Source organism: Pogona vitticeps, chromosome 1 (genome assembly GCF_051106095.1).
Source record: "Pogona vitticeps strain Pit_001003342236 chromosome 1, PviZW2.1, whole genome shotgun sequence".
Taxonomy (NCBI): Eukaryota; Metazoa; Chordata; class Lepidosauria; order Squamata; family Agamidae; genus Pogona; species Pogona vitticeps.
In genome coordinates this window covers 123559558-123585544 of record NC_135783.1, presented here as the reverse complement: position 1 = coordinate 123585544, position 25987 = coordinate 123559558, and the positions used below count along the sequence as shown (strand labels likewise).

The following is a 25987-nucleotide window of genomic DNA, read 5'->3' as shown; positions in this document are numbered from 1 at the left end:
TGGGTTTACCTACAGATTTCCCCTCACCCAAGGGCTTTCTTATTTGCGAAATAAAATCTGCGATCTCGGCAGCTTCCACCACAGATTTTGGTTTCCTTTCCCTCACCTGGAATTTCAATTCCCCATGCAGGACTGAATAGAACTGTTCCAGCGCTATCAAATCTTTAAGCTGTTGAAAGGTCTCTGTCCCCTCCTGCGATAGCCATTTCTCAAGCAGCCTCACCAATTGGGCCCCCACTTGGGTAAAAGTCTGCTCTGGTTTTTTGGTGAGGGATCTGAATCTTTGTCTCAGCTGTTCCGCATTTATCCCATGTCTTGCAAACACCAGTTTTTTAAACTCTGCAAAATCCTTCATCAGTTCCTCAGGCATCTCGGCATAGACCTCAGCCAGGCTACCACTGATTAAAGATCGCATGATGGTCATCTTCTCAGTTTCCCTCACTGAGAAGTCCACAAACGCTCTTTCCACTAAGGAAAAGAACACCTCAGGACAATCTCCCTTGTGGTACATAGGGAATTTCTTCAGGTCAGCTTTAGACAATTGGCCTCCCTCAGAATCCCTATTGTTATTATTGTTCTGATTCATCAGTTCCAGTTTTCTTAATTCAAACGCCATTTTCTCTCTCTGCAATTCCAATTCAAATTGTCTTTGCCTTTCCCTTTCCCTTTCCTCCATTTCCCTCACCCTCAGTTCATGCTGTTGGGCTAGGAGTATCTTTCTGAGTTCTGGGTTCTGCTCTCCTGTGCTGTCACCCTGCACTGAGCCAAATTCATCCTCAGAACCTTGGTCTACCTGGGGGTCTTTCACTTCACCCATTTCTGCCACTTGGCTTCGAGTCAAGGGCATAATCCCCCCCTCAGAACAGGCTGCTTTCAAAAGTCAAGCCTCAAAATAAAACGACCACTTTTTTTCTCTTTTGCCTCAGAATCAGCTTTCTATAGATTGCTGCTGTTCTTCAGCACTTAACTTGCAACTGTAGCGAGTTAGAGCCTACCCCCCTCTGCTGGGCCTCTCAGCAGGCAGGCTAGATCACTGTTACTATACAGTTTTGCCTCAGCTTTTTCCCGCCAAAATAGGCTGCCTCAGAGCACCCTAATCTAGTCTTCCCAGTTGGCACGTTCTTCCACTAGCGCACCTCCCCGTGAGGTAGACCTAGAAGATTACCTACGCGCCTCAGATTGTCCCTGACTAGACCCCCCTTGCTCTGGGCACACTTGCCAAGGCTTTGCTGGACCGCTGGACAACTGGACCAGTCGTATCCCACACGCTGGACACCAATCAATGTGACAAACCCAGACCTACTGGGATCTGCCACACGTTAACTAAGCTGCCACCAACCATTCCCTGTAAGAAGTCACACAGACCAGGGATGGATTTTTAACCAATAAAAGAATAAGGTTTATTTAAAACAACACACAGGGAAAATAAAATGATCAGGTGAATAAGATAAAGTAACGTGGCTTAGTTTCACTCATACATGCATACAGTTTGGTTCACACAGAACCCTTAACTTGAAGCACAGACCCTGAACCTATCAGTTCTGGCTAACCAACAGACACCTGAACCTATCAGGTTGGTACTCTGACACACAGTAGTACCCTGTCTGACACACAGACTCCCACACCAGCTTCTTCTTCCCAGCTGCTGCTTCGTCACATCCCAGCGTCTGCTAACTTCACCACACAGGCTTCACATTTATATACAGTACAGCCCCTCCTCCTGATGTCCCGCCTTCCACTCCCCATAGGATGGAACTTTCCCTCCAAACCCATGACAGACAGGTAACACCAGTGCTGTATGTAACAATGCCAACAAATACATCACCACCAAACAGTTTTGTATGGTGACTCTGCAGACCATCCTACCCCCTTTGAGCACTGGGGATTGGTTTGTGGCCATAGACCTAAAAGACGTTTATTTTCATATTTCCATTCAAGACCACCATCAATGCTTCCTATTCTTCATCATGGACTGTCGTATCTATTGTGACAAACCCAGACCTACTGGGATATGCCACAGTTTCACTAAGCTGCCACCAACCATTCCCTATAAGAAGTCACACAGACCAGGGATGGATTTTTAACAAATAAAAGAACAAGGTTTATTAAATAACACACAGGGAAAATAAAATGATCAGGTGAATAAGATACAGTAACGTGGCTTAGTCTCAATCATACATACACACAGTTTGGTTCACACAGAACACTTAACTTGAAGCACAGACCCTGAACCTATCAGTTCTGGCTAACCATACAGACACCTGAACCTATCAGGTTGGTACTGACTGACACACAGTAGTACCCTGTCTGACACACAGACTCCCACTCAAGCTTCTTCTCTCAGCTCTTCTCCAGCTTCTTCCTTACTTCTCCACACACGCTCCACATATATATATAGTACAGCCCCTCCTCCTGATGTCCCGCCTTCCACTCCCCATAGGATGGAACTTTCCCTCCAAACCCATGACAGACAGGTAACATCAGTGCTGTATGTAACACCTCCCCTCTTTATAAGTTGTTTTGTAGGGGGAAAGCTAAGGTGCTTTTCTCCAAAAAACAACCTGGATCCAAAACATACAAAAACAGTCATATAATAACATACAATACCATACTTACTTATACTTACACTCTATTAGGCATTTAAACATTTACCATTAACAATACATCAAGTTACCTTTATTCATACAAACCAATCATGTTTAATAAACAGACACATTTGACTTTTTGTCATCAAAATATATACATAGTCCATGTTTCTTTCGCCGTCTTCATTCTTCAGGTCTTCTTGACAAGGCGTCAGCAACACAGTTCACTGACCCTCTGACCACCTTCACTTCAAAGTCATAGTCTTGCAGGTTTAAAGCCCACCTCATAAGTTTACTATTGTGGGTTTTCATTGTCTTTAACCATTGCAGTGGTGAATGGTCAGTGCACAGAATAAAATGTCTTCCCCATATGTAAGGCTTGGCCTTCTGGATCACGTAGACTATGGCCAGGCACTCCTTTTCCACGGTTGCCAAATGTCTCTCACCTTTCTGGAGTTTCCTACTCAGGTAGGACACTGGATGCTGGTCACCATTTTCATCCTCCTGGCAAAGAACTGCTCCTACCCCGCTGTTAGACGCATCGGTGTAGATGATGAACTCCCGGTCGAAGTCTGGAGCACGCAGCACTGGATAGTTGATGAGCGCCTCCTTCAACCTCCGGAACGCCTCCTCACAGTCGCTGGTCCACGGGATGCGGTCATCAGTCTTCTTCCTCGTCCGATCGGTCAGCGGAGCCGCAATCTCGCTAAACCTCGGGATGAACTTTCTGTAGTAGCCCACCAACCCAAGAAATGATTTGACTTTTTTCTTGGTGTTGGGTCTGGGCCAATCACGAACTGCTTCTATCTTGGCCTCTAGGGGTTTTATCACTCCTCCCCCTACTATGTGACCCAAGTATTTTATTTCTGGGCTACCCAGCTGCAGTTTGTTCTCTTTGCAAGGCCTAGGCCAAAGCACTCCCTCCCCTGGGTTAAAGTGCCTCTCCCTGCCTTCCTGGTCATCCCAAGCTTTCTTTCTGACCTTTTGAGCTTGCAGGGTCTCTGCTGCTAGCTCTAGGTTTCTCTTTAGGTCATTTATTAAGGTGTCTATATATGTCACAACGTCTTGTGGGTCATCCTGGGTGATCTGCTCCCAATTTTGTTTGATCAAATCAAGGGGCCCTTTCACCCTTCTCCCAAATAAAAGTTCAAACGGACTGAACCCGGTACTGGCTTGTGGCACTGATCGATAAGCAAGCAAAAGGGATTGCAGCTTCTGGTCCCAATTGTTTGGATTCTCTGCCAAGTAAGCCCTAATCATGCGCATTAGAGTCCCATTGAACTTCTCAGTTAACCCATTACTTTCAGGGTGATAGGCAGTGGTTTCCTTGTGCTTAATTCCACAGATTTGCCATAAGCGTTTCATGAGCTTCGTTGTGAACGATGCGCCCAAATCTGTGATTATTTCTGAGGCAAATCCCATCCTGGACATATACCCCACCAAGGCATCTGCCACTGTGTTAGTTTCAATGTTAGTCAAGGGTATGGCTTCAGGGTACCTCGTGGCATGGTCCACAATGGTGAGAATGAACCTGTTCCCCCTCTTTGTGGCCTTGGGCAAAGGTCCCACAATATCCACCCCTATGCATTTGAACGGAGTGTCAATCACAGGCAAAGGGCACAACTTTGCTTTGGTCCTGTCACGATTATTCCCCTGCCTTTGACACACATCACATTGTTTACAGAACTCCCTGATCTGCTTCCCTATGTCAGGCCAGTAAAAATTCTGTGTGATTCTCTGCTGTGTTTTGTTCACCCCTAAGTGCGCAGCAAACATGTCAGAGTGCCCCCTTTGTAAGATCATGGGGCGATACTTTTCAGGTACCACTAGCTGACTTCGGATCCCATCTCCCCCTTTTGAGATATTCCCCAGGGTCTCTCTATACAAAATCCCCTTTTCCTCTAGAAATCTCACTGGGGTTTCAGGTGTTAGCTGGGCGTCGGTCACCTGTTCAAAACACTTTTGGAGAGTGGCGTCTGCCTTTTGCTCTTGGCCAAATCGGCTGTCTGTGGTTAAGGTTTCCACCACAGCTTCTGAACTCCCCTCTGCTTCCGTCTCTGGCTCATCAGTACCCCCCTGAACTGTCCCCGTGGTGGCTTGTGAACGTGTAATCACTAGCACCCTTTTCACATGTTCAGCCAGGTCATTTCCCACGAGCACGGCTGCTGGCAGAGTCGATGAAATCGCTAGCCGCCAAACTCCCCTCCAGCCTTGAAAGTTCACAGGTACCTCCGCTACTGGCAGTGAGATCACCTGCCCCTCAATCCCTGCCACCTTCATGCTCTCATTTGGGATTATATATTCCCTAGGAATAATATCTGGATGGCACAGGGTCACCTGGGAACAAGTGTCCCTCAGCCCCCGATACTGATGGTCACGTATTCCTACGTCCACCCCTGCGGTTTCAAACAACTGAGAATCTGTTCTCACGAGCAAGCAGCGCTTGACCTCCACAAGAGGACCATTTTCCTCAGCCTGATCAGCAGATGTAACTGTTCCAGATTGAGTAGCCATGGCAACAGGCTCCCTCAGTGACAAGGAGCTTTGCTCTTTCTGGACACAGAACACAGCTTTTGGCTTGGTTCCACTCGAATCCTGAGGCACAATTCCTTTTAGCTGCTTTAATTTCTCACACTCTGAGATTAGATGGCCCTTTCCCTGACAGAAATAACATTTTCTGCTATATTTTGAGTCTTTCTCATCTTGTTTTGGTTTTCCCTCCAAAATCTGAGGTCTTTGTTTCATGTCTGAGGGCTTCCCTTCACCATGGGCCCCTCCCCCTTGCTGGCTTTTCCCTGGTCCCTGAGAGTACTTGCTGTAGGTGTCTTTAGGTTTCCCCATTGATTTCCCCTCACCCAAGGGCTTTCTTATTTGGGAAATAAAATCTGCGATCTCGGCTGCTTCTGCCACAGATTTCGGTTTCCTTTCCCTCACCTGGAATTTCAGTTCCCCATGCAGGACTGAATAGAACTGTTCCAGCGCTATCAAGTCTTTGAGCTGCTGAAAGGTCTCTGTCCCCTCCTGAGATAGCCATTTCTCTAGCAGCCTCACCAGTTGGGCCCCCACTTGGGTAAAAGTCTGCTCTGGTTTCTTGGTGAGTGACCTGAATCTTTGCCTCAGCTGTTCCGCATTTATCCCATGTCTTGCAAACACCAGTTTTTTAAACTCTGCAAAATCTTTCATCAGTTCCTCTGGCATCTCTGAATAGACTTCGGCCAGGCTGCCACTGATTAAAGATCGCATAATGGTCATCTTCTCAGTTTCCCTCACTGAGAAGTCCACAAACGCTCTTTCCACTAAGGAAAAGAACACTTCAGGACAATCTCCCTTGTGGTACACAGGGAATTTCTTCAGGTCAGCTTTAGACAATTGGCCTCCCTCAGAATCCCTATTGTTATTATTGTTCTGGTTCATCATTTCCAATTTTCTTAACTCAAACGCCATCCTTTCTTTTTCCAGAGCAATTTTCTCTCTCTCTAATCTTTCTTCTTTTTCCAATTGCCTCATCCTCAGTTCATGCTGTTGGGCTATGAGCAATTTTCTGAGTTCTGGGTTCTGTTCTCCCGTGCTGTCACCTTGCACTGAGCCAAATTCATCCTCAGAACCTTGGTCAACCTGGGGGTCTTTCACTTCACCCATTTCTGCCATTTGGCTTCGAGTCAAGGGCATAATTCCCCCCCCCCCAGAACAGGCTGCTTTCAAAAGTCAAGCCTCAAAATAAAGCGACCACTTTTTTTTTTCTCTCTTTTGCCTCAGAACCAGCCTTCTTATAGATTGCTGCTGTTCTTCAGCACTGACTTGCAACAGTTGCGAGCCAGAGTCTACCCCCCTCTGCTAGGCCTCGCAGCAGGCAGGCTAGATCAGTGCTACTACACAGTTTTGCCTCAGCTTTTTCCCCGCCAAAACAGGCTACCTCAGAGCTCCCTAATCTAGTCCCCAATCTGAGGTTACACGTTCTTCTACTAGCGCACCTCCCCGTGAGGTACACCTAGAAGATTACCTACGTGCTCTCAAATTGTCCCTGACTAGACCCCCCTTGCTCTGGGCACACTTGCCAAGGCTTTGCTGTACCACTGGACAACTGGACCAGTCGTATCCCACACGCTGGACACCAATCAATGTGACAAACCCAGACCTACTGGGATATGCCACAGTTTCACTAAGCTGCCACCAACCATTCCCTATAAGAAGTCACACAGACCAGGGATGGATTTTTAACAAATAAAAGAACAAGGTTTATTAAATAACACACAGGGAAAATAAAATGATCAGGTGAATAAGATACAGTAACGTGGCTTAGTCTCAATCATACATACACACAGTTTGGTTCACACAGAACACTTAACTTGAAGCACAGACCCTGAACCTATCAGTTCTGGCTAACCATACAGACACCTGAACCTATCAGGTTGGTACTGACTGACACACAGTAGTACCCTGTCTGACACACAGACTCCCACTCAAGCTTCTTCTCTCAGCTCTTCTCCAGCTTCTTCCTTACTTCTCCACACACGCTCCACATATATATATAGTACAGCCCCTCCTCCTGATGTCCCGCCTTCCACTCCCCATAGGATGGAACTTTCCCTTCCAAACCCATGACAGACAGGTAACATCAGTGCTGTATGTAACTGGAGGCAGAAGTCTCCCTCTCAGCAAAACACGCCATCCTCCAAGCCCCTCAGGAGGCCTTGCCAGATAGCTTTGACACCTGTTATTTCACTGTACCCAAGAGAGATAGCAGTCTACAACCAGTTCTAGATCTCAGACATGCCAACAAATACATCACCACCAAACAGTTTTGTATGGTGACTCTGCAGACCATCCTACCCCCTTTGAGCACTGGGGATTGGTTTGTGGCCATAGACCTAAAAGACGTTTATTTTCATATTTCCATTCAAGACCACCATCAGTGCTTCCTATTCTTCATCATGGACTGTCGTATCTATCAGTTCCAGGTCCTTCTATTTAGCCTCTCTACTCTGCGGGTGTTTACCAAATGTGTAGCACCAGTGGTGGCTTATCTGAGGACACAAGGGATTACCATCTTCCTTTACCTTGACAATTGCCTTCTGGTGGTTAGGACTCAATTATGTCCTCCTTTGCAACCTAGACATTACCCTCAATATGGAATATGGAAAATTCACACTTAGTCCCTTCTCAGGTAATCCACTATATAAGCTCTGTCCTCAATTCACGAACTGTTTGTGCATATCTTCCTCAGGACAAAGCATCTACTCTTACCTCTCATTCCATATGGATCGCCGCTTTGCAAGAGTCCACAGTGCTCTCCATCCAGAGACTGTTATGTCTGATGGCCCTGACCACATTTGTGCTAGCATTTTACCTTTCATGTACAAAGGACTTCAGGTCAACAATGAGGTTGTTTGTCTGCTACCGGGGCCTGGCCAAAGGTAATCCAGTTTTCTCCCAATGTTTTTTCCACTGGATTTCTGATGTTGTTACACTTGTTTATGCAACAGGCAAGGTGGACCTTCCTTCACACATACAGGGCCATTCAACACAGTCCATCACATCCTCTGCAGCCTTTGCACATGGTGTTGACATCCAGATGATCTACAAGGCAGCCACCTGATCACAGCATCTCACCTTTGCTCTGCGTTACAAATTGGATCTAACAGCACAAAAAGATGCCTCTTTCGGCAGGTCTATCTTATATACTGGCATGACTCTGCCCACTGACACAAAGCTTGCTAATCAACCCCTTGTGTGAATACATAGAGGCCAGAAAGAAGGAGGACAGGTTATTCACCTGTAACTTCAGTTCTTTGAGTGGCCCTCTATGTTATTCACACATCTCACCCTCCTATGGCCCACCAGTCTGTCTTTCTATGCTGCAGGCACACCAGGGACTGAGGTGCTCACGTTATATGTTCCAGGGTCATGACGCTAGGCTCTGGAACATTCCAAAGGATCAGGTGCTGAACACCCCTTTTGTGAATACATTGAAGAACTGAAGTTACAAGTGAGTAACTCTTTTTGCACACTCGTGCTTGCTTGTTTTTTTTTTTTTAATGTTTATCATGCAAGACATAGTATGCCTGAAGTTGCAATTTTATACACATTCATTTTGGATTAAATATCCTTGGTGCATTCTTCTAAATAGAGAAAAGTTTAGGATGTATGTTGTTAGTTGTATTGTATTAAAATATTCTGTATTTTGGGTCTGTCTGCTTGCTTGTTTGCTTTGTGGTCATGTTGTTTCTTATCTTTTTCAGAACATGAGAGTGCGCACAGTAAAAGGACAAGATTACTTCTCAAAGTCAGGGGCAAAATTCCATGGCAAAATGGAACAAAAGTTTCTTCTCATTGACTCTAAGAAAGTCATGTATGGTACCTATAGGTAAGGACCAGTGTGTGTGTTCTACTTTATATATCTTTAGTACAATTTTAGAATGCTGTTAAAGCTCCTGCCATACTTTCCTTTATTTGCTGTTTATATATTGTAAAATTTTGAAGGGATATTCTAGGAATCTCTGTAGCCACACCTCCAATAAATTCCTTCTGTGTTTTAGTTGACTAAATGAAGTAGGAAGCAGAACCATTTTTGAAAATTCTTAATGCTGAAATATAGACATGTTGTGGTGGCAAAATTTAAGGCTGTAAAAAAATAGAAAACAGCATTTGATAAAAATAATTTCCACAGAATAGCATACCAATGTCAAGCTCTCAACCACATAGCAAGCGGCGTGGAAACATTGGAGCTCTTTCATAGCTATGTGACACATGCATTTTTATTAGCATATTGAAGGCTGAGGACTTTTGAACTGATCCATGCATGTGTGTGTTACTATGCCATTAGTTAAGAGCTTAACTTAGAATATGCCTGGATGAAACTCTTCATGGTCAGGGAATTATGTGTCAGCATTCTAAAATCTCAGACTGTTTGCTATTCCCTTAAGGGCTCCAGTGTAAAAGCAAAGTGTGCTGCTTAAATACCGGCCCATAGTGCTTAAAGTATTCTCTGGGCAGTTACAAATTAATTATGCAGGCTACGCATTGTCGCCCCCCCCCCGTGGGCCCATAGCACTTACTCTCTGGGTGATTTACAAATTAATTATGAAGGCTACGCATTGCCCCTGCCCCCGTGACCTGGGTACTCCTTGGAAGGATAGAAGGTTGAGTGAACCTTGAGCCAGCTACAGCAGTTTAACCACTGCACCATGACATGATACTATGAACAAAGGAGATGGGAGAGCATAACACCATTTGATCCCATGGAAGAATGTTTTTAAAATGGTTCCTTCTAATCTTGCCCATCCTTAGAAACGCCAACCCAAATAAACTTTTTTAGAAAAACTTTCAGAATAGAGTACATATCTAATAAATTGAAGGGCATTCTGATCTTTTAAATATAAATGTATCAGTTACAGCAGTTCTTGGGTTTCCAAATGTTCTTGGACTCAAGCTCCCAGAAGCCTTCACCATTAGCTCTGCTAGCCAGGGAGTTGTAGTCCAAGAACCTTGGGGGGACCCAAGGTCGGGAACCACTAGACAGAGCTGAGAATCTGTTTAATAGCTGAATTGAATTGGGGATACAAATGTTCATGCAGCCATGAAATTCACTTGGAATAGTTTCCCTCAGGCTTAGTCCTCTGCTGCTGGCTTCTGGCTCCTAGAATTACTGACAATTGGCTATGTTGCTTGCAGCTTCTGCAAGCTGAAATAGAGCAAAATTTGTGAGCCCGCCTTTGGGAACCACTGGCTTGAAACATTTCTCAAAAGTACTTCAGCCAGAATGACTCCCAGAATAACATAAAGATTTGTATTCTTGAAGGCTTTCATGGCCGGGATCCCTAAACAGCCTAAAAAACCTACAACAACCATCAGCATAAAGAGTGTTGGAAAGGAAACAGTCCCTAGCCTCAGGTTTGCAGTCTGATAAGCTATGATGGAGAAGGGAAGAAGGATGTAGGAGAAAATTCAGACAACAATTATTAACATAATCTGGAAACAGACAGCTCTCAGATCAAAAAGATGTTTCAGTGGGCCTTCAGGAAACATTGTTTGGTGATGGGACCCTCAGCAAAACAACTGCAACGCAGTTGGAGGTTGTTCATAAAGGGTGAAGGTGGAACCTACTCAAAATTTAGCAGATTATTTTTGATCAGCTGCTGCGGCTAAAGCCCAGAAAACCAAAAGAAAACTATGAGCACTTACCTGCTATTTCAGGTCCCTCCTGTCCCCTACACAGAGCACTTGATATCAGTGCCCTCTGTGTAGGTACAGGAGGGGGCTGAAATAGCTGGTAAAAGCAGCAGGAGGTGGAGATAACAATATGATCATTTACTCTCAGTCTGCTGTTAGTTATCGTAAGATTTCCTGCACAAGGTTTCCCTTAGAATAATTTACCCATCAAAGTTGTATTGTTTGAGTGAATCACTGATTACATTATAGTTTTTCTGCTAAGACAGTCATTTTTTCAGAAGACCCATTGGGGGCAATATATATTTCTATAACATTTTATAAACTAAGCATGGAGTGATATGAATAGAAGGAAACTTCAGTAGTTTTACATACCCTGTCAAAATACCAGCATTTTAAACATAACTGTGGGAATGGAGATGTACACGAACTGGAAAAATGACAAATTGGTTCATGGATTGTTTCTTTCCAATTCATGCCTAAGGGAGGGGAACCTGAGGCCTCCACCCCTTCTGCCGCCCGCCTGCTCACCTCCACTGCCCCCTTTGCCTCCCTACCTGATCCTGCCGCCTCCTCTTCATCCTCCACCACTGCCATCTTTAGAGACAGCAACCAGGCTTCCCTTCTGGGAGCCCAGCCAGCTGTCTCTGCGCATGTGCTCACTGATCAGCTAAAGAGGTCTCTGAAGATGGGGGGGGAGGAAGAGGAGGAGGCAGCAGGACCAGATGGGGGTGGTGGGAAGGGATGGGGAGCATCTGTTTTGCCAAAGCAAAATGAAGCGCTGAGCAGAAAAAATTTTGGGGGCTTCGTTTCATTTTGGCAAAATGGGATCCACAAACCAAACAAACCCCATTTGTCTTTTTTTCTTCAGTTTATAATTTGGTTCATGCCCATCTCTAGTCTGAATAAAATATGACAAATACTATTTTTAAATCTACATGTATACAGAAAATTGTGCACTTTTGCTGATGTGTTAAATCCAAATTTTCACTAGTGGAACTTTCTCCCCTCCCCCACCCTGCCTTCTGTACTGCCTTAAAGCTGGCTACAGAGGTTTTGCCAGCATTCCCAGCAGTTTTTGTGGTGCACTGAAGAACACTTTGGGAGGGAGGGAGCTCTGTTGCAATCTACTGGAAGTAGATTGGCCACTGGAAGTCCACCACTGGATCCTTTTCAACATCTGTAATTTCCTAATTCATAACCTCATGATAGATATTTTAAATTAAAAATCATAGATCTTTGAGTTATCTACTTGAGTAAGTGTACTATCTCAAATATAAAATACCATTCTATACTAATTTCCCCAACCATTTATTGTAGGAGATTTCTGTATTGATTTTTCTTCTGTCATGCATTTCATCCTTTATCAGGAATAGCTTTCTGCTGATGTGTTCTGCTTTTTTTCCCCAAAACAAAATTCAGTTTCGATTTTTGGAAACTGTTCACGTTCTTTTCCTTGGATCTTTTGCATCTGTGGTAGTGCTTATGAATGAGTAAAGCTTATATTTGCCCACATACTACATGTAAAACACTCTAGTGCTGTTGCCTACACTGCAGATGAGGGATGGGCAAATATGGTGGTATGAAGACCCATTTCACCACCACCACCAAACTTCCCACAGCCACCTTTTCCACTGGTATTACTGAAAATCATAATAAGTCATGCTGCTGAATTTGGACCATGATGAAAACTACTTTAAAAAAGCATTTTATGCTTACTTTAATAGCTTCTGGCAATTTGCTAATACAATTTAGTGATATGAGGGGAAGACTTGGGGGCTGCATAAATTGCCTTGGAACCATCTGCAGCCCCTAAGCCTACCTTTGTGACCATTGTAAATATACACATTTTGCCAAAAAAATAGGTTTGGTATCCAACATCCACATGGGCCTTTGTGATCTCAGCCATATCAATTAAATTCTAGTGTTCTCATATATAAGTTATCAATAATTTCATAAATAAACCACAAATTAAATAGTATTTGCATATTCCTGACTTGGATTACTCATTGTCATTTCTTCATCTTTCAGCTTTATGTGGTCATTTGAGAAGGCCAACCTCAGCATGGTTCAGATTATCACAGGACAACTTGTTGAATCTTTTGATGAAGAGTTTAGGACTTTGTATGCTCGTTCTTCTGTTCCCAGTTCATTTGCTCCAGAACTGGTTAGAATTAACAGCCGTAGAATGCTCTGGGATAATGATGCATACCAGCATTCACACTCTTCTTTAGCGTCACTTTCTAGCCAGCGTAACCTTTTGGGGAGGCAAGACAAGTTTCAAAACTTAGATTCTATGATTTTGAAAACTCCAGGCACTGGCAGATATGGAATAAATGATGGCGATATGCTGGGTACCAGAAATCCACTGTTTCAAAAAAAACCATTTGCTCCAGGTTTTCATATGCAGAATAGAATCCAGCAGTACCAGGCCAATGAAATAAATGAGCATTGGAAAAGGCACAGTTATGCAGGTGAGAAACCCGAGAGGACTCCATATTTGTTGCTCAATAGAACAATTAATCAGGCAAATAAACCACCAAACACTTGGAAAGTGCCATCTGATAGCCACAGCATTGTTTCTTCATTGCATGGAAGCTATACAAATCTTAACACACCTCAGCAGAGTTTGGCTGATCGCCTTCCACACCCAAAACTCAATTTTGCAGATAGGAACTCAATTGTACGGAGATCTTTCAATGGAACAGATAGCCATATCCGCTTTTTACAGCAGAGGATGCCGACCCTTGAGCGCACTACAAAATCTTTTCTACGTAACTGGCGCATTGAATCATATTTAAATGATCAATCAGATTTTCCAGAAGATTCAAATGGTTCAGGGATAGGAGACAAGTGTGAGAACTATGATGCGACAGAAAATATCAAAGCCCATGCTCTTTATTCCCATTCTCGACTACGCTCCTCGTTTGTTTTTAAGCCAACTCTACCCGAGCAAAAAGAAGTAAACAGCTGTGCAAGTTCTTCAAACTCAACTATTATTGGTTCAGAAGGCAGTGTGACACCTCAAGCAACACCCAATCATATTACCAAACTAGAAGATGAAGCTGAGGATACAAAGACAGAACCAAGCACTAATGTCCCACTGGAACCTGAGGTGATAAAAAGCCAAAATGCCCACCCCTCAGAAGATACAAATCCTAGCGTAACTCTGGCTGTTCCTAAGGAGAAGCCTAGCGTAACTCTGGCTGTTCCTAAGGAGAAGCCTGCCTACCCCTGTTCAACTCTGAGGACAAACAGACCCATAGACTATCTAAAGAATCAAAAAAATGAAAATATGTTGAAAAGAAGGAGTTTTCCAATGTTTGAAAATTCAAAATCTGCTTTAAATCATGAGAACAACGAAGAGGCATCCAGCTATGTTTATAGCACACTGAATAGGAACAGGTTAAGGCAACCAACAGTTCTCAAGCAGCTTCCAGAGGACAATTTTAAAAATGCTAAAAGCTTCCACAGTATAGGCAGTCATGTAGCACATGAGGGTCAAAATCTGAAAGGTGAGCCAAAAAGCCCCACTTCCACAAAGTCCATCTCTGTGACAGCATTAGAATCTACCAAAGAGGAACCTGGCAAAGATGCCTCACCCAAAAAGGAGAACAAAAATTCCCCAAATTTCCTGAAAAAGGGATCACAGAAACTAAGGTCGCTGCTGAATCTCGCACCAGACAAGAAAGATAGTTTGTCGAAAAACAAAGCTCCAGCTTTCTATAGGATGTGTAGCAGTTCCGACACTCTGGTATCCGAAGGAGAAGAAAATCAAAAGCCCAAAATGTCTGAAATGAAGATTGATTGTTCCCCGAGAAGAAAAAGAACATCTTCCTCCACTTCACAGGGAAGCCTGCATAAAAGTAAAGAGGATGTTACTGTGACCCCCAAGTCACCTAAACCCCCCAAATCTCCTAAATCCCCCAAGTCTCCAAAGCCTCCCAAGTCTCCGAAGTCTCCTAAATTTCTAAAGCCTCCATCAGATGAAAACATTAAAAGGAGTCCTAATGTGAAACCCTTGGAGAGCATGTTGCTAGAGGTACCACCAGGTGATCCATCTGCTCCCCGATTTAACACAGAACAAATTCAGTACCAGGATGTCAAGGAACCACGTGCCAATGCATGCCGTGAACGGGTACCACCACCGGTTCCTGCTGCAATTTCTCCCCAGAGAGTCAATGCAGCCTTGCATCGCCCTTCCAGCACAAAGCCGAACGATGAGCTAATAAGGGCTCGCCTGACTGACCGAAGGGTTTACAGCCGCTTTGAGCAGTTCTGCAACATGGAAAGCTCTGGTCAGCCTATAGGAACTCAGCCAGTAACAAATGCACCAAAAACCAGTGCTCAGTTTCCAGAAACAAATAGTAAAACCTCTAGAAATAATTATACAAGGAGCAATCAAGTGGCTAATTACAACCCAGGTACATACCATCCCTTTCTTCCAAATGAAAATAAGTTTCGAGGAATTATGCAGAAATTTGGGAATTTTATATACAAAAACAAATGAAATGCACTTACGGATTTTACCTGTAAAAGGAGTAAGCTGGTATGGACCGATGGGCAGCTTTTGTAAAGCTTAACTAAAGTTACTGCTGGGCTTAGAATATTGCTGTACATATAATTCTGCTCAGTCCAAAACTTTGGTTCAGCATAAATTTTAGAAATAGTGTTTATACTTTTACAGAATTTGCAGTGTGCTCAATGTCACCTCAGTGCTGCACATTTTATGAGATTGCTACATGTGGTAGAAAAAGTCAATGGAAATGTTTAAAATTCAAACCACCTGCAATATTTCAGGGTCATTACCTATTATTACTTTCATTAACAATAAATATGTTTGTTACTTTTTTTTTTTTTTTTTTTTTTTTTTTTTTTTTTTTTTACTTATAGTCTACAAGTGTCCACTTCAGGTTTTGCTTCTATTGAAGGGATATCACACTTCTTTAGTATTGGACCTGCTGTATTTTTGTACTGGAAACAAGAAATACTCTTCCCTAACTCCTAATATTATGTTAGTTGGGCTGCCATTTTCAGCAGCAACCACTTGCATATTGTAACAGTGTTATTAGTGTGCATATTTACTAAAGTAATGCGATAGTACAGAGAATAATTGCAACTGCCTTTCCTGCTAGTGTTTAAATAAGCCCTAAAATTTATCTTTTAAAAATTGCAAAATACTTAGATAATGAATTTGATCCTTTCTTACCACTACTTAGATCATGCTGATTGAACTCAGTGAAGCATAAGTTACTCATGATAGACTTAAGTCCCATTAATTTGAATTGTTTGATTCTTAGTGTGATTAAATCCAAATGTAACATGATATACTTAGGTGGAATCTATTAAATCAACAGGATAAAAGTGACCATAATCCAGTTGGGAATTAACACATTTGTAGGTAAAGTTGCATAACTGACTGCAGTGAATTGTCAGTAGCTAACCAGGCTTTGGGTCAGGTTAGGAAGTGCACATCCAATAGCACAAGAGATTAATTCCCATTTTTACAATCACTGTGCCTTAAAAGTACTGATGTGCAGATGCACAACATTCTGAGCCTTAGTGGGCTTTAAAGATACTTAACTCCAGCTGATTCGTACGCTAAGCTATTAAACTAATGCTTGGCTTAACTTAGTTTAATACTCATGATCTTGAAAGGATCCACTGAACTTTTAAGTCAAGGTAATAATTTTTTAATACTATTTTTATTTGCACTTTTCAGAGTTCATATTTGATACATTAGTGATATATTTATGGTTTTCCTTTTTTTAAAAAAGTGTCCATCTTGCCCTGCACTGTGTGTGCCGTAACAACCAATTAGATGGTCCTGGAAAGCTCATGAGCAGAGCAAGGCAAAGATGTATATCACTCAGTCTACTGTTTTATCAGTTCAGGCTCAGGGAAAACATACCCATTTATCTTTCCTATAGGAAATTTTTCAAGATCATACAAGGATCCCCTATGCAGCTGTTCTATTCCCAGCTCGCACCAACCCTTTAAAATAAGGGAACCCCATAGAATTTGAAGCCTTAAGCAATTTATTTAGATATATGCTATCTGAATAGCAGCCCTCCAAAGACTAATTTAGTCTGGTTTTTGACAACCATGTGATGTGCAGTTTGTAGATTGAGATGATACAGATTTCTTCAGGTTAAGGCAATGCAGACCAGATGGGATCACTCAGCTGTGCCCTATTCCCTTGCTAAAACTTTCTGCCATGCTGCTAGGGCTTTGCTGTTCAATGTATAAGTGTTCCTGGCCAGAACTGTCTCTGGTTCCAACCTAAGAAAGAATTATCAAAATCCCACATATCAGAACCCCCTTAGTATTTACAAATTGCCCAGGTTATACTTTCCTAAATGCATAGGTCAGAAGTAGGCAGCATGCAGGTGCCAGGGGCCCAGATAATTTTTGAGCTCCTCTGATTTTCTACACATACCCTAAAATATTTTGGGGAAAAATAACTTTAAAAATTTCCCTGGTGCACAACAGAGATATGGGAGGGGGACTTGCCATGGTTTGAGGGCTCCCCAAAACCCTTACCCCACACACACACCACCAGTGTTTTTAATTACCACAAAAGGATGCAAGTTTTCAGTTTTTTATTTTTTTTTTTTAAATGGAGGATTTAGGAAAGCAAGACTTTTTGGATTTCCAAGGGAACAAGTCAGTTGGAGAAGCAAGGGTCAGTTTATTTTTTTTTCCCCAGGGTCCATCCCATTTCCTATCTAGACTTTAAACTGGGATGAGGTTTTCCCACCATTCCAGCACATTTTCCAGTCTCAATATCCCTCCCTCCCTCTCTCTCCCTCCCTCCCTCCCTCTCTCTTTCTCTCTCTCTCTCTCTATGAAAGAAACTCTGTGATACAAGAAATCTACATTTGAATTTCCTAATGTGGAGAAAAGGCATTTTCACTTGTGGTGCCCTTCACAAGAATGTTCACTTTGTGCCTTTTGGCACTGGTGAAGGTGCTGTTTTCTCACAATTCAGTTTAATGTATGTCTACACAAAAGTAAGCTTCATTGGGACTTCTGGGCAAATGCATGTAAGATGACAGCACTATTTAGAGTTCTAATGAAATAGTAATTCCCTGCACTCTTCAATGCATGTGTGCTTGCTATTTTTTTGAAATGCTGAAAAAGTCTGGAAATATAGTTCAAACCAAGGAGTAAAACTAAGAAGAATTTTCCTACTTTAAGATAACATGGTAATAGAGGTGGGCATGGGAGGATTAGAAAAAAATAATGCAATAAACTGTTAATGGATTAAAAACAGCCCACGGACTTCAAAAAGATTTGAAATAGAGGAGGACACAAAATATGGGAAATGCAGGGGAAACATGCCATGGTTTGTGCTTGAACAGTGTTGGGGTTTCTTGGGTTATTTAAGACCAAGGAAGATAAAACACTCACAAAGGAAAAAATATATGTCTCATGTTTTAATGTGCTCAGATGCTTAATAGTTTTGTCTGAATAAATTATATTTAGAATAAATTTTGCAAAATAAGACACGTGTTTCTAAAATTTTATCCATTTTTCAGAAGTATCTTGCTGAGTGAAATGTGGGGAATGGTGACCCATGTAGAAATCTGTACTGATTTGTCATGCTTTGGAAGAAGTTTATATTTTTCCTGAGGAAAATAAAATGAAACTACCTTGGAGGATAATCTGTGCTTTAGTTCTTGCATTATTTTGAAAGATTTACAAATTGAAGAATAAAACTGGAAATTCAATATTAAGTTTGTTGGGGAAACACCATTACATTTTCATACTCATCTAGTAAAGTACCTTGGACTGGTCTTGTAAACAAAGATAGAAGCCCTATTTGGGATAGGAAGATGAAAGCAGACCCAGGCACCAGAGTGGGAGGGAAAGGGTTTCTGGCTGCAGCCAGTTTTTTGCACTATCCTGCCTCTCTTAGTGCTGCTGAAGTGGGCTCTATAGCTTCAGATAGAATGGCTACAAACCCCTTCACATTGGCTCTAGCACTAACACCATCGGAACCAACGTGAACTCATTCCATTCCAAAAAGGTTCCCAGCAGCCTCTCAATATAGCATCACGGTGGACTATTCTGAAAAACTGACTGACCAGAATCTGTTGATGAGTGTCACAGTGAGTTACACAATTTAATATACACATGTGTAAATCTGCCCAGGGAGTCTAAGCTCAGCTGTCCCGAGGCTCTTCGGATGCTACCACCATATCCCGGTGTGCTTATCATGGGCCAGCGAAGTGTTGCACCTCGATTTGTCAATCTAGTTTCCCCTTGTAGTCTATGGCTGATCCTTCAGATTGGAAAAAAATGTCATTTTACTTTGTTTCATTTCTAGGCTGCCTTTCTTCCAGTGAGGGGAGTTTTAGATCACAACTGTTACTCTTCCTCACTAGCTATGCTAGCTACGGCTCACAAAAATAACAGTCCAACAACATCTGGGCAACCACACGACCTCTAGAATGGCTAGTTGATGTTATAGTCTTTAATGGTAAGAAATAAATTAAGCCTTTCACAGCATCTTAAAGCATGCCTTCCCCAACTCTATATCAGACTACCGTTCCAGGGATCCCCCAGTGTCATGATGATGGGATATGTAGTCAGAGAAATGTAAAATGGAGTCAGACAGGTTCTGTGTGGAGATTATTTGAGAGACATTGGAATGTGTTTTTCTAAGTGCCATGAGAATGTTTTCCTGAAGACCGTTACAGCCTAGTTCAAGATAGCGATGAAGGCCGAATTCAGAGGCCTGTGGAAGATTCAACATTCCTAGCTAGTTGGAGAAGAGATAAACAACACCGGGACTCTCATGGGAATAAGGGGAGGAGGAAGGTGGTACAACCTCGTAAGGTTAATTGGTTAACAGCCAGATTTGCCATGAAGAAGGGAGGAGCTAGAGAATGTAGAAAAATGGATGATGGGTTATGTGAAAGTAACTGAATTCTGATGGTTTGTGTGTTGTTCTGTTATGGATTTCATTTCCACAATGATGGGAGAGAAAGGAACTTGATTGAAAAAGGATGTAAGTAAGGAGAAAGAAGGAGGTGGGGCTAGCCCCCTATAGCTCACCTTAGTTTAGCTTTTTAGTGTTTATTATTTTAATGGGCAATAGTTATTTTATTTAACTGCAATGATCTTTGAATATGTTCTTGATGCTAACGCTTGTGCAATATAAACTGATGCTAATGAAACTCTATTTTTCTAATAAAAATTAATTACAGTGATGCCTCGCAAGACGAAATTAATCTGTTCCATGGTTAATGCTATCTAGCGAAAAAATTTTCTTGTGAAACACGGTTTCCCATAGGAATGCATTGAAATTTAATTAATGTGTTCCTGTGGGGGGGAAAAGTCAGAAACCAAAAAAAGTCAGAAAAAAGTCACTTACCAGGTACAGTAGACCGAGCCCCACTCCTCACAGTGCCTTGGTAGCCCCGGAACAGCCGGACTCTGTGTGAGTAGAGCACCAAACAGCTGAGAGGCGGCAGCCACTTTGGAGAGGTGGCAACCATTTTGAGAGGCGACCACAAGGCTGCTACCTCTCAAAATGGCTGCTGCCTCTCTGCTGGTTGCCGACTCTCAGGTGTTCGGTGCTCTGCTCACACAGAGTCCGGCTGTTCCGGGGCTACCAAGGCACTGTGAGGAGCGGGGCTCAGTCTACTGTACCTGGTCAGTGAATTTTTTTCTGACTTTTCCCCCCATAGGAACGCATTAATTAATTTCAGTGCATTCCTATGGGAAACCCGCCTCGCAAGACGAAAAATATCTGTGAGACATTTGTCTTGTGATGCCCCACTGTATAAAAATTCTACAAAAGGACTGGTCTCTTGAACAGCAGGGCCTGGCTAAATCCAGGAGGTGGAGAGGGTCACAAACTAGCTATCTTTTAAGAGTCCTACTTAACTGAGCTTTAGTGAGTTCTAAGGAATCACAAAGCCCATGTGCCTGTACTTGCAAAGTACTGAGTAATGTAAAGTGTTCTTTTAAGGTCAGACTTGTTCAAAGGGCTTATGCTATGCACTGCTGAGGTCCTGGGACTTGCCCCAGCACAAAGGTGGTAGATAAGTGCCTGTCGAGCTCTCTGGCCGAATACCCAGCGGACCTTTAGGGGGTCCAGTGCATGACAGGTTCTTGGAGCTGTAATTCCAAAAAAATCACTTAAACTCATCTGAGTCCTACACTCCATCTGAGAGGACATATGCAACTTCTAAAAACTGTGACCACAACTTGTCTATGTTTTTGATTCAGATTATTCAGGAGCATCCTTTTACTCTAAAAACATTACCTCCCTTCGGAGTAAAACAGTATCATCCATCTTTCTTATATGAAATATTTGCTTTGAAAACTTTGCCAAAATACCTGGTAATATTCATATTCACCCAAGTGAATATAGTGCTCATGTACAGACAGTGATGTTGTTCTTTGTATACAATTATACGTGAAACTGCATAGTGCTCAGTGTTTAGCTTGCATCTCAGTTCCTGGAAAACTGAAGGGTCTTTCTGTAAATAACCCTTGTTTAGAGAGCAGGTAATGATATGAATTGAAATTACTGAATAACAAAGCTCTTTGCTTTGTGCACTTTATAGCCTGATCCTCACTAACACATTTCCTATGGAGCAGTGGAAAGTGTGCTCTAATACATATTTTATTAACATTCTGCCCGAACAACATACTTGAATTACATACTTGTGATTTTCCACATTATGAATAATACAGCAAGAAGGAGGAAAGGATGTTTGCATGTTGAATGAAACACCAGTTTCCAAGGCCCCTATGTCAAATAGAACACACATTTTCAAGATATTTCTGTCAGTTCTTGAAAGAATTAGCAGGAGGTGCCATGCCAAATCTGGGGTTATCTTATCCAGCATTGGCAAGCCACCATCTAGATTTCTGGAATTTGCTTAACAAAATATTTTGAGAGAGAGTCCATATACGACATGTCCAATAGTCACTAAATTGTTTGCAGTATTCCATCTTCTGTGTTTGAAATATGATTATGCCACCTACTAGTAATGCTAATGCAAACAGTAATGGACAATCCCTTTTCCTGTTTCTTGTCGCTTCCCCTTAAAGCTAGGTTCAGACATAATAAGAAACCAGAAGTGCTGATAATTTTGGCATATCTACAGTAAACAACTCCATTACCAATGCTTGGCTCCTTCATCCAGCAGAAGCACCTAAGAAAAGCTTACCCATTAACATTCTGCCCGAACAAACCAGAATCTGAAATGTTTCAGAGAAGAGTGAGAAGTGATATGAATGTATGTGTGTACACCCTCAAAGGGACACTTAGGATCTTCTTTATATTTCCTAATTTTCATAACTTTAGTGCTAGTAATTCCAAATCAACTGTTTTGAAGTATAGCTAGTCCATTGTCACACTAATCCCAGCCTTCCAAGATCAACAAAGACTGGAGATGTTGGGGTGGAGTCTACCAACACCTCCAGCCTTCCTGTGATGATGCAGCTAAACAGGTGTTTGGAGCTCAAACTCTGTGCCTGTTCTTGGAGGAGAGGCAAGCTCTAAGAACCAATTCTTCATTGTTTTTTTTCCCTTTTCATCTATATATGAAGTGACCAAAGGAACTGAAATTGACATGGCAGAAGAGGTTATTGTTTATTTTCTCATGCTCATCAAGAAGCAGAATGAGCAGAATCTGTAAATAGGAAATGGGTCATTAAAACATAGGGTCCTTTAAAAGTTGTATAGTGCTTTGTCTGCTCTACTAAATGCTTGGAGTGCATCCGGATGCTTGGAGTGCACTAGTATTGTATGAGTGTTCTGTAAAAACTGAGCAAATGTAATCTTAATATTAGAACTGCAGAGCTTGGAAGGGGCCAGCCTCTGTAGCGAATCAAACTCCCAACCAGATACCTAAACTACTGAGCTATTCCAAAGATGGAAGCAACCAGACAAAGTGGTCTTGGCTGCTTCTTAGAGGCTGCACATGTTGCGAGAGAAGGAGAAATGTCTCTTATAATATGTCATTCATTACTCGTGGTTTTTGTAGTTTTTATTCAAACAAACTAATTTTTGTTTTTAAAATTCCTTCCTCTTTTGCTGTTATCTCATCTTTCTCCCTTGCAGGGGGATTATCCCTTAAGCAAACACTAAATTAATGCAGTTTAAAAATAATGTAAGAACAACAACAAAATGAAGACCAACACTCACCATTGTAAAAAATTAGATCAAAACCTTTTCACTGAATCCATCTGACAACGGGAGCAATGCTGTAGCACTACCAGTAACATTTATGGCTTTTCTGGGTTCTTGGCTCTTTAAAGTGGTGGTGAGGATGTCTGGAGCATAAGACAGGCTACAGTTCATGTGAACAGCATGGAAAAGTTACTTTATAGGCTCAGTTTCCCAACCCTATGCTGGTTGAGGGATTTGAAGCATTATAGTCCAAAAAAGTAACTTTCCCAAACTCTGCTGATGAGCTGCATTTGATTTGCTGGTTTGCAAACTGTCCTGTCCCAAAAGTAATAGTACTGTAGTTGAAAAATAGGTTGTTGTAAAAACATTAAAGGGGTGGAGCAATCAACAATACTCATTTGATTAACCATCTTAATTGGAATCTGTAATGAAACATTCCAAAGCCAACTTGTAATGGTAACATTTCAGGCAGTTCATGTAGGTTCTTGTTTCTTTATCTCAGAACATCCAATGAATAAGTATGTCTCCATGACTACAGTACATAGTTTTCTCAAAGGTGTGTGTGTTTGCAGCATGAGCCAATTGAGTGGCACTATCAAGAGTCATTTTATTATTCAGTTGCAACAGATATTCCTAAAGAAGTAGTGAACTAAATTGTATCTCATTCAATGTCTTCTCCATCTTCTCTCAAAGATGCTTTGTGGTATACCTGTACCTAACATTTTAAAAACAATAACCCCATGAGGCTGTGGTGTGTAGCACAAGACCAGATGTGAGCTTTGTGACTGTGCAAGGCCCAGTGGTGAAGTTACTTTTTGGCTCTTCTAAATTAAAATCTTTCCCTCATTCCCTCTATTTAAAGTTATTATTTGTCTTTAATAAAGAAAAGGAACATCAAACATTCATTTCCATCAACCCAAGGAACATCAAACAAACACACTTCCCCCACATTACCTTACCTTACCTTTGGCAGTTTTCTTATGTAGGTAACCATAACTGAGGCTCACTGTACAAATCACCCATTGAAATATGTAGTAATAGACAGGATGAGCGCACAAAAGATGCAGGGGGACACAGAATGGGTGGGTGGAAACTAGGAAGATGGCATAAGCATAGCGATGTTTACAGTTAGACACGTGTGTGTGTGTGTGTGTGTGTGTGTATGAAATGTGTGTGTGTATATATATATATATATATATATATATATATATATATATATATATATATATATATATATATATATATATATATATACACACACACACACACACACACACACCTATGTATGTATGTATGTATGTATGTATGTATGTATGTATGTATGTATGTATGTATGTATGTATGTATGTATGTATGTATGTATGTATGTATGTATGTACATTTCTAACTGCTCATATATATGAACAGGTCCTTAAAAGTGAAGCACCCATCTTGGGTTCTTTTTAAAGAGAAAGATGGGATAAAAACAAACAAATATTGTAAATCAGACATTTTTCATTTGTCTTTCCACTGTTAAATGTTACTTCCTCTTTCACAAACTGATCCATATTCTATCAGAGCCATCATATGCAGCTTCTAGGTATCTAAGACAATATGTTTGGCCACTATGTCTGTTGAATTTCTAATGTCCCACTCCAGTTCCTAGCAGGGGATGGATGATACTGACAGGTCTGGGAGACTTTCACCCCCATCTCTGGATCTAGGAGGGCCATACCAACCTCTGCATCCCTGTCCCCATTTTTTCTTTTAAAAATTGGCTTTTAAAAAAACTAAGCTCCCTTTGTGCCATCCAGCATTAATATTTTATAAAAATAAAAATTGGGAGGAGGGGAACATGAATCCTGGGGACCCATCCAAAAAGTCACATTTTTTCCTTACAAATGGCACAAATGGATTTCATTTAGCTCCAGTTTGGGGTTTTTTGGAGGGGGGAGGCGGGGAAGAGTGGTTTGAGTGCTGGGTGACTGCATTTGTAGCCTGGGGGCCACATATTACCTACCTAGATGGTTAGAAGCGAGGGCTACACATCTTTCTAATGGCACTGTTTTCTGGTATTCCAAACGGAGCACTTTGTCCCCAGCTTCTGTCAGATCCGCCTCATGCTTGGGCATCTATGACGGGATTCTAATAGATTCTGGAGCTGGGGAGCGCAAATCCATCTCTTTGAGCTGGCTGTCATATTTGTTATATGCCTTACAAAGTCTTTTAACCAGTTTCCTATATAAATAATCAAAAGATTGCATCTGTTATCCTGGAGCTGTATTAACAGTGGACCTTGCAGGACATACATAATACAAGGAGCAACATTTATTTTCATCCATCAGCTGAGTTCTAAGGGCATCTATGGTTTTAAATCCTCGGTAATATTTCCAGTAAATTGTGAGATTCAGAATTGCTAGCCAGAATTCTGTTGTTTAGATAGGCAGGCAGAAGTGCAGTAATTGCAGTGGCTTATTGCCATTCGTTAACAAGTTGCTCTTTGTATCCCTTGTCATGCCTCAGTGGTATGAGTCAGTGCGTCCTGAGGGATACAAATGCAAACTTGCTAATTAGTGGCAATTCGTTGCCGTGATCTACATCATTATGCAGGCATAACTAATGTATAGGATACTGACCATGATGTATTTGATATTTGGATATTTCCTACTGAACTAGCTGCTTATTTTTCCAAACAACTGTTTGATATCTGCATGGGAATTTTGTGTTAGCATCCATGAGAAAGGATTCCTCTGATCTTTGGGCCCAACAAAAGTCATGAGCCAGTGGCAAAAGACACGTGGTGCATGCTGGTGGTACAAGGCTAATATTGAATAGTAGAGGAGGTGGGGTCCACCACTTATTTTGCCCCTTCAGATGTCAAAGGGATGAGATATTATAATCAGTTATAACTTGTCTTTTCAAGTGTCTGTACAGGGTTTTCATCAAGTTTACAAAGTGATGAGCTGGCCCATTCTTTCTAGAAAAGGTCAGATCACATTGTAAGACAAATGCATACTTATTTTACTTACAGTGTTATCCCACCAGGCATGCAAATATTTCAGAACCCCATGACTCAGAAATCTGTCATGAAAACAAAGGC

General features: G+C 41.9%; 1 protein-coding gene across 2 annotated transcripts in view; it reads left to right on the top strand.

Annotated features, from left to right (window-relative positions):
* FAM83B (family with sequence similarity 83 member B) overlaps positions 1–18418 on the top strand; it is an 89718-nt gene extending 71300 nt beyond the window's left edge. For both annotated transcript variants that reach the window (XM_073000401.2, XM_078386438.1), the window contains exons 4-5: positions 8825–8949; positions 12783–18418. In XM_073000401.2, the coding sequence (XP_072856502.2) occupies positions 8825–8949; positions 12783–15261 (2604 nt within the window). In that variant the 3' untranslated portion in view covers positions 15262–18418. The remainder of the gene's footprint in view (positions 1–8824; positions 8950–12782) is intronic.
* The last annotated feature ends 7569 nt before the right edge of the window (positions 18419–25987 follow it).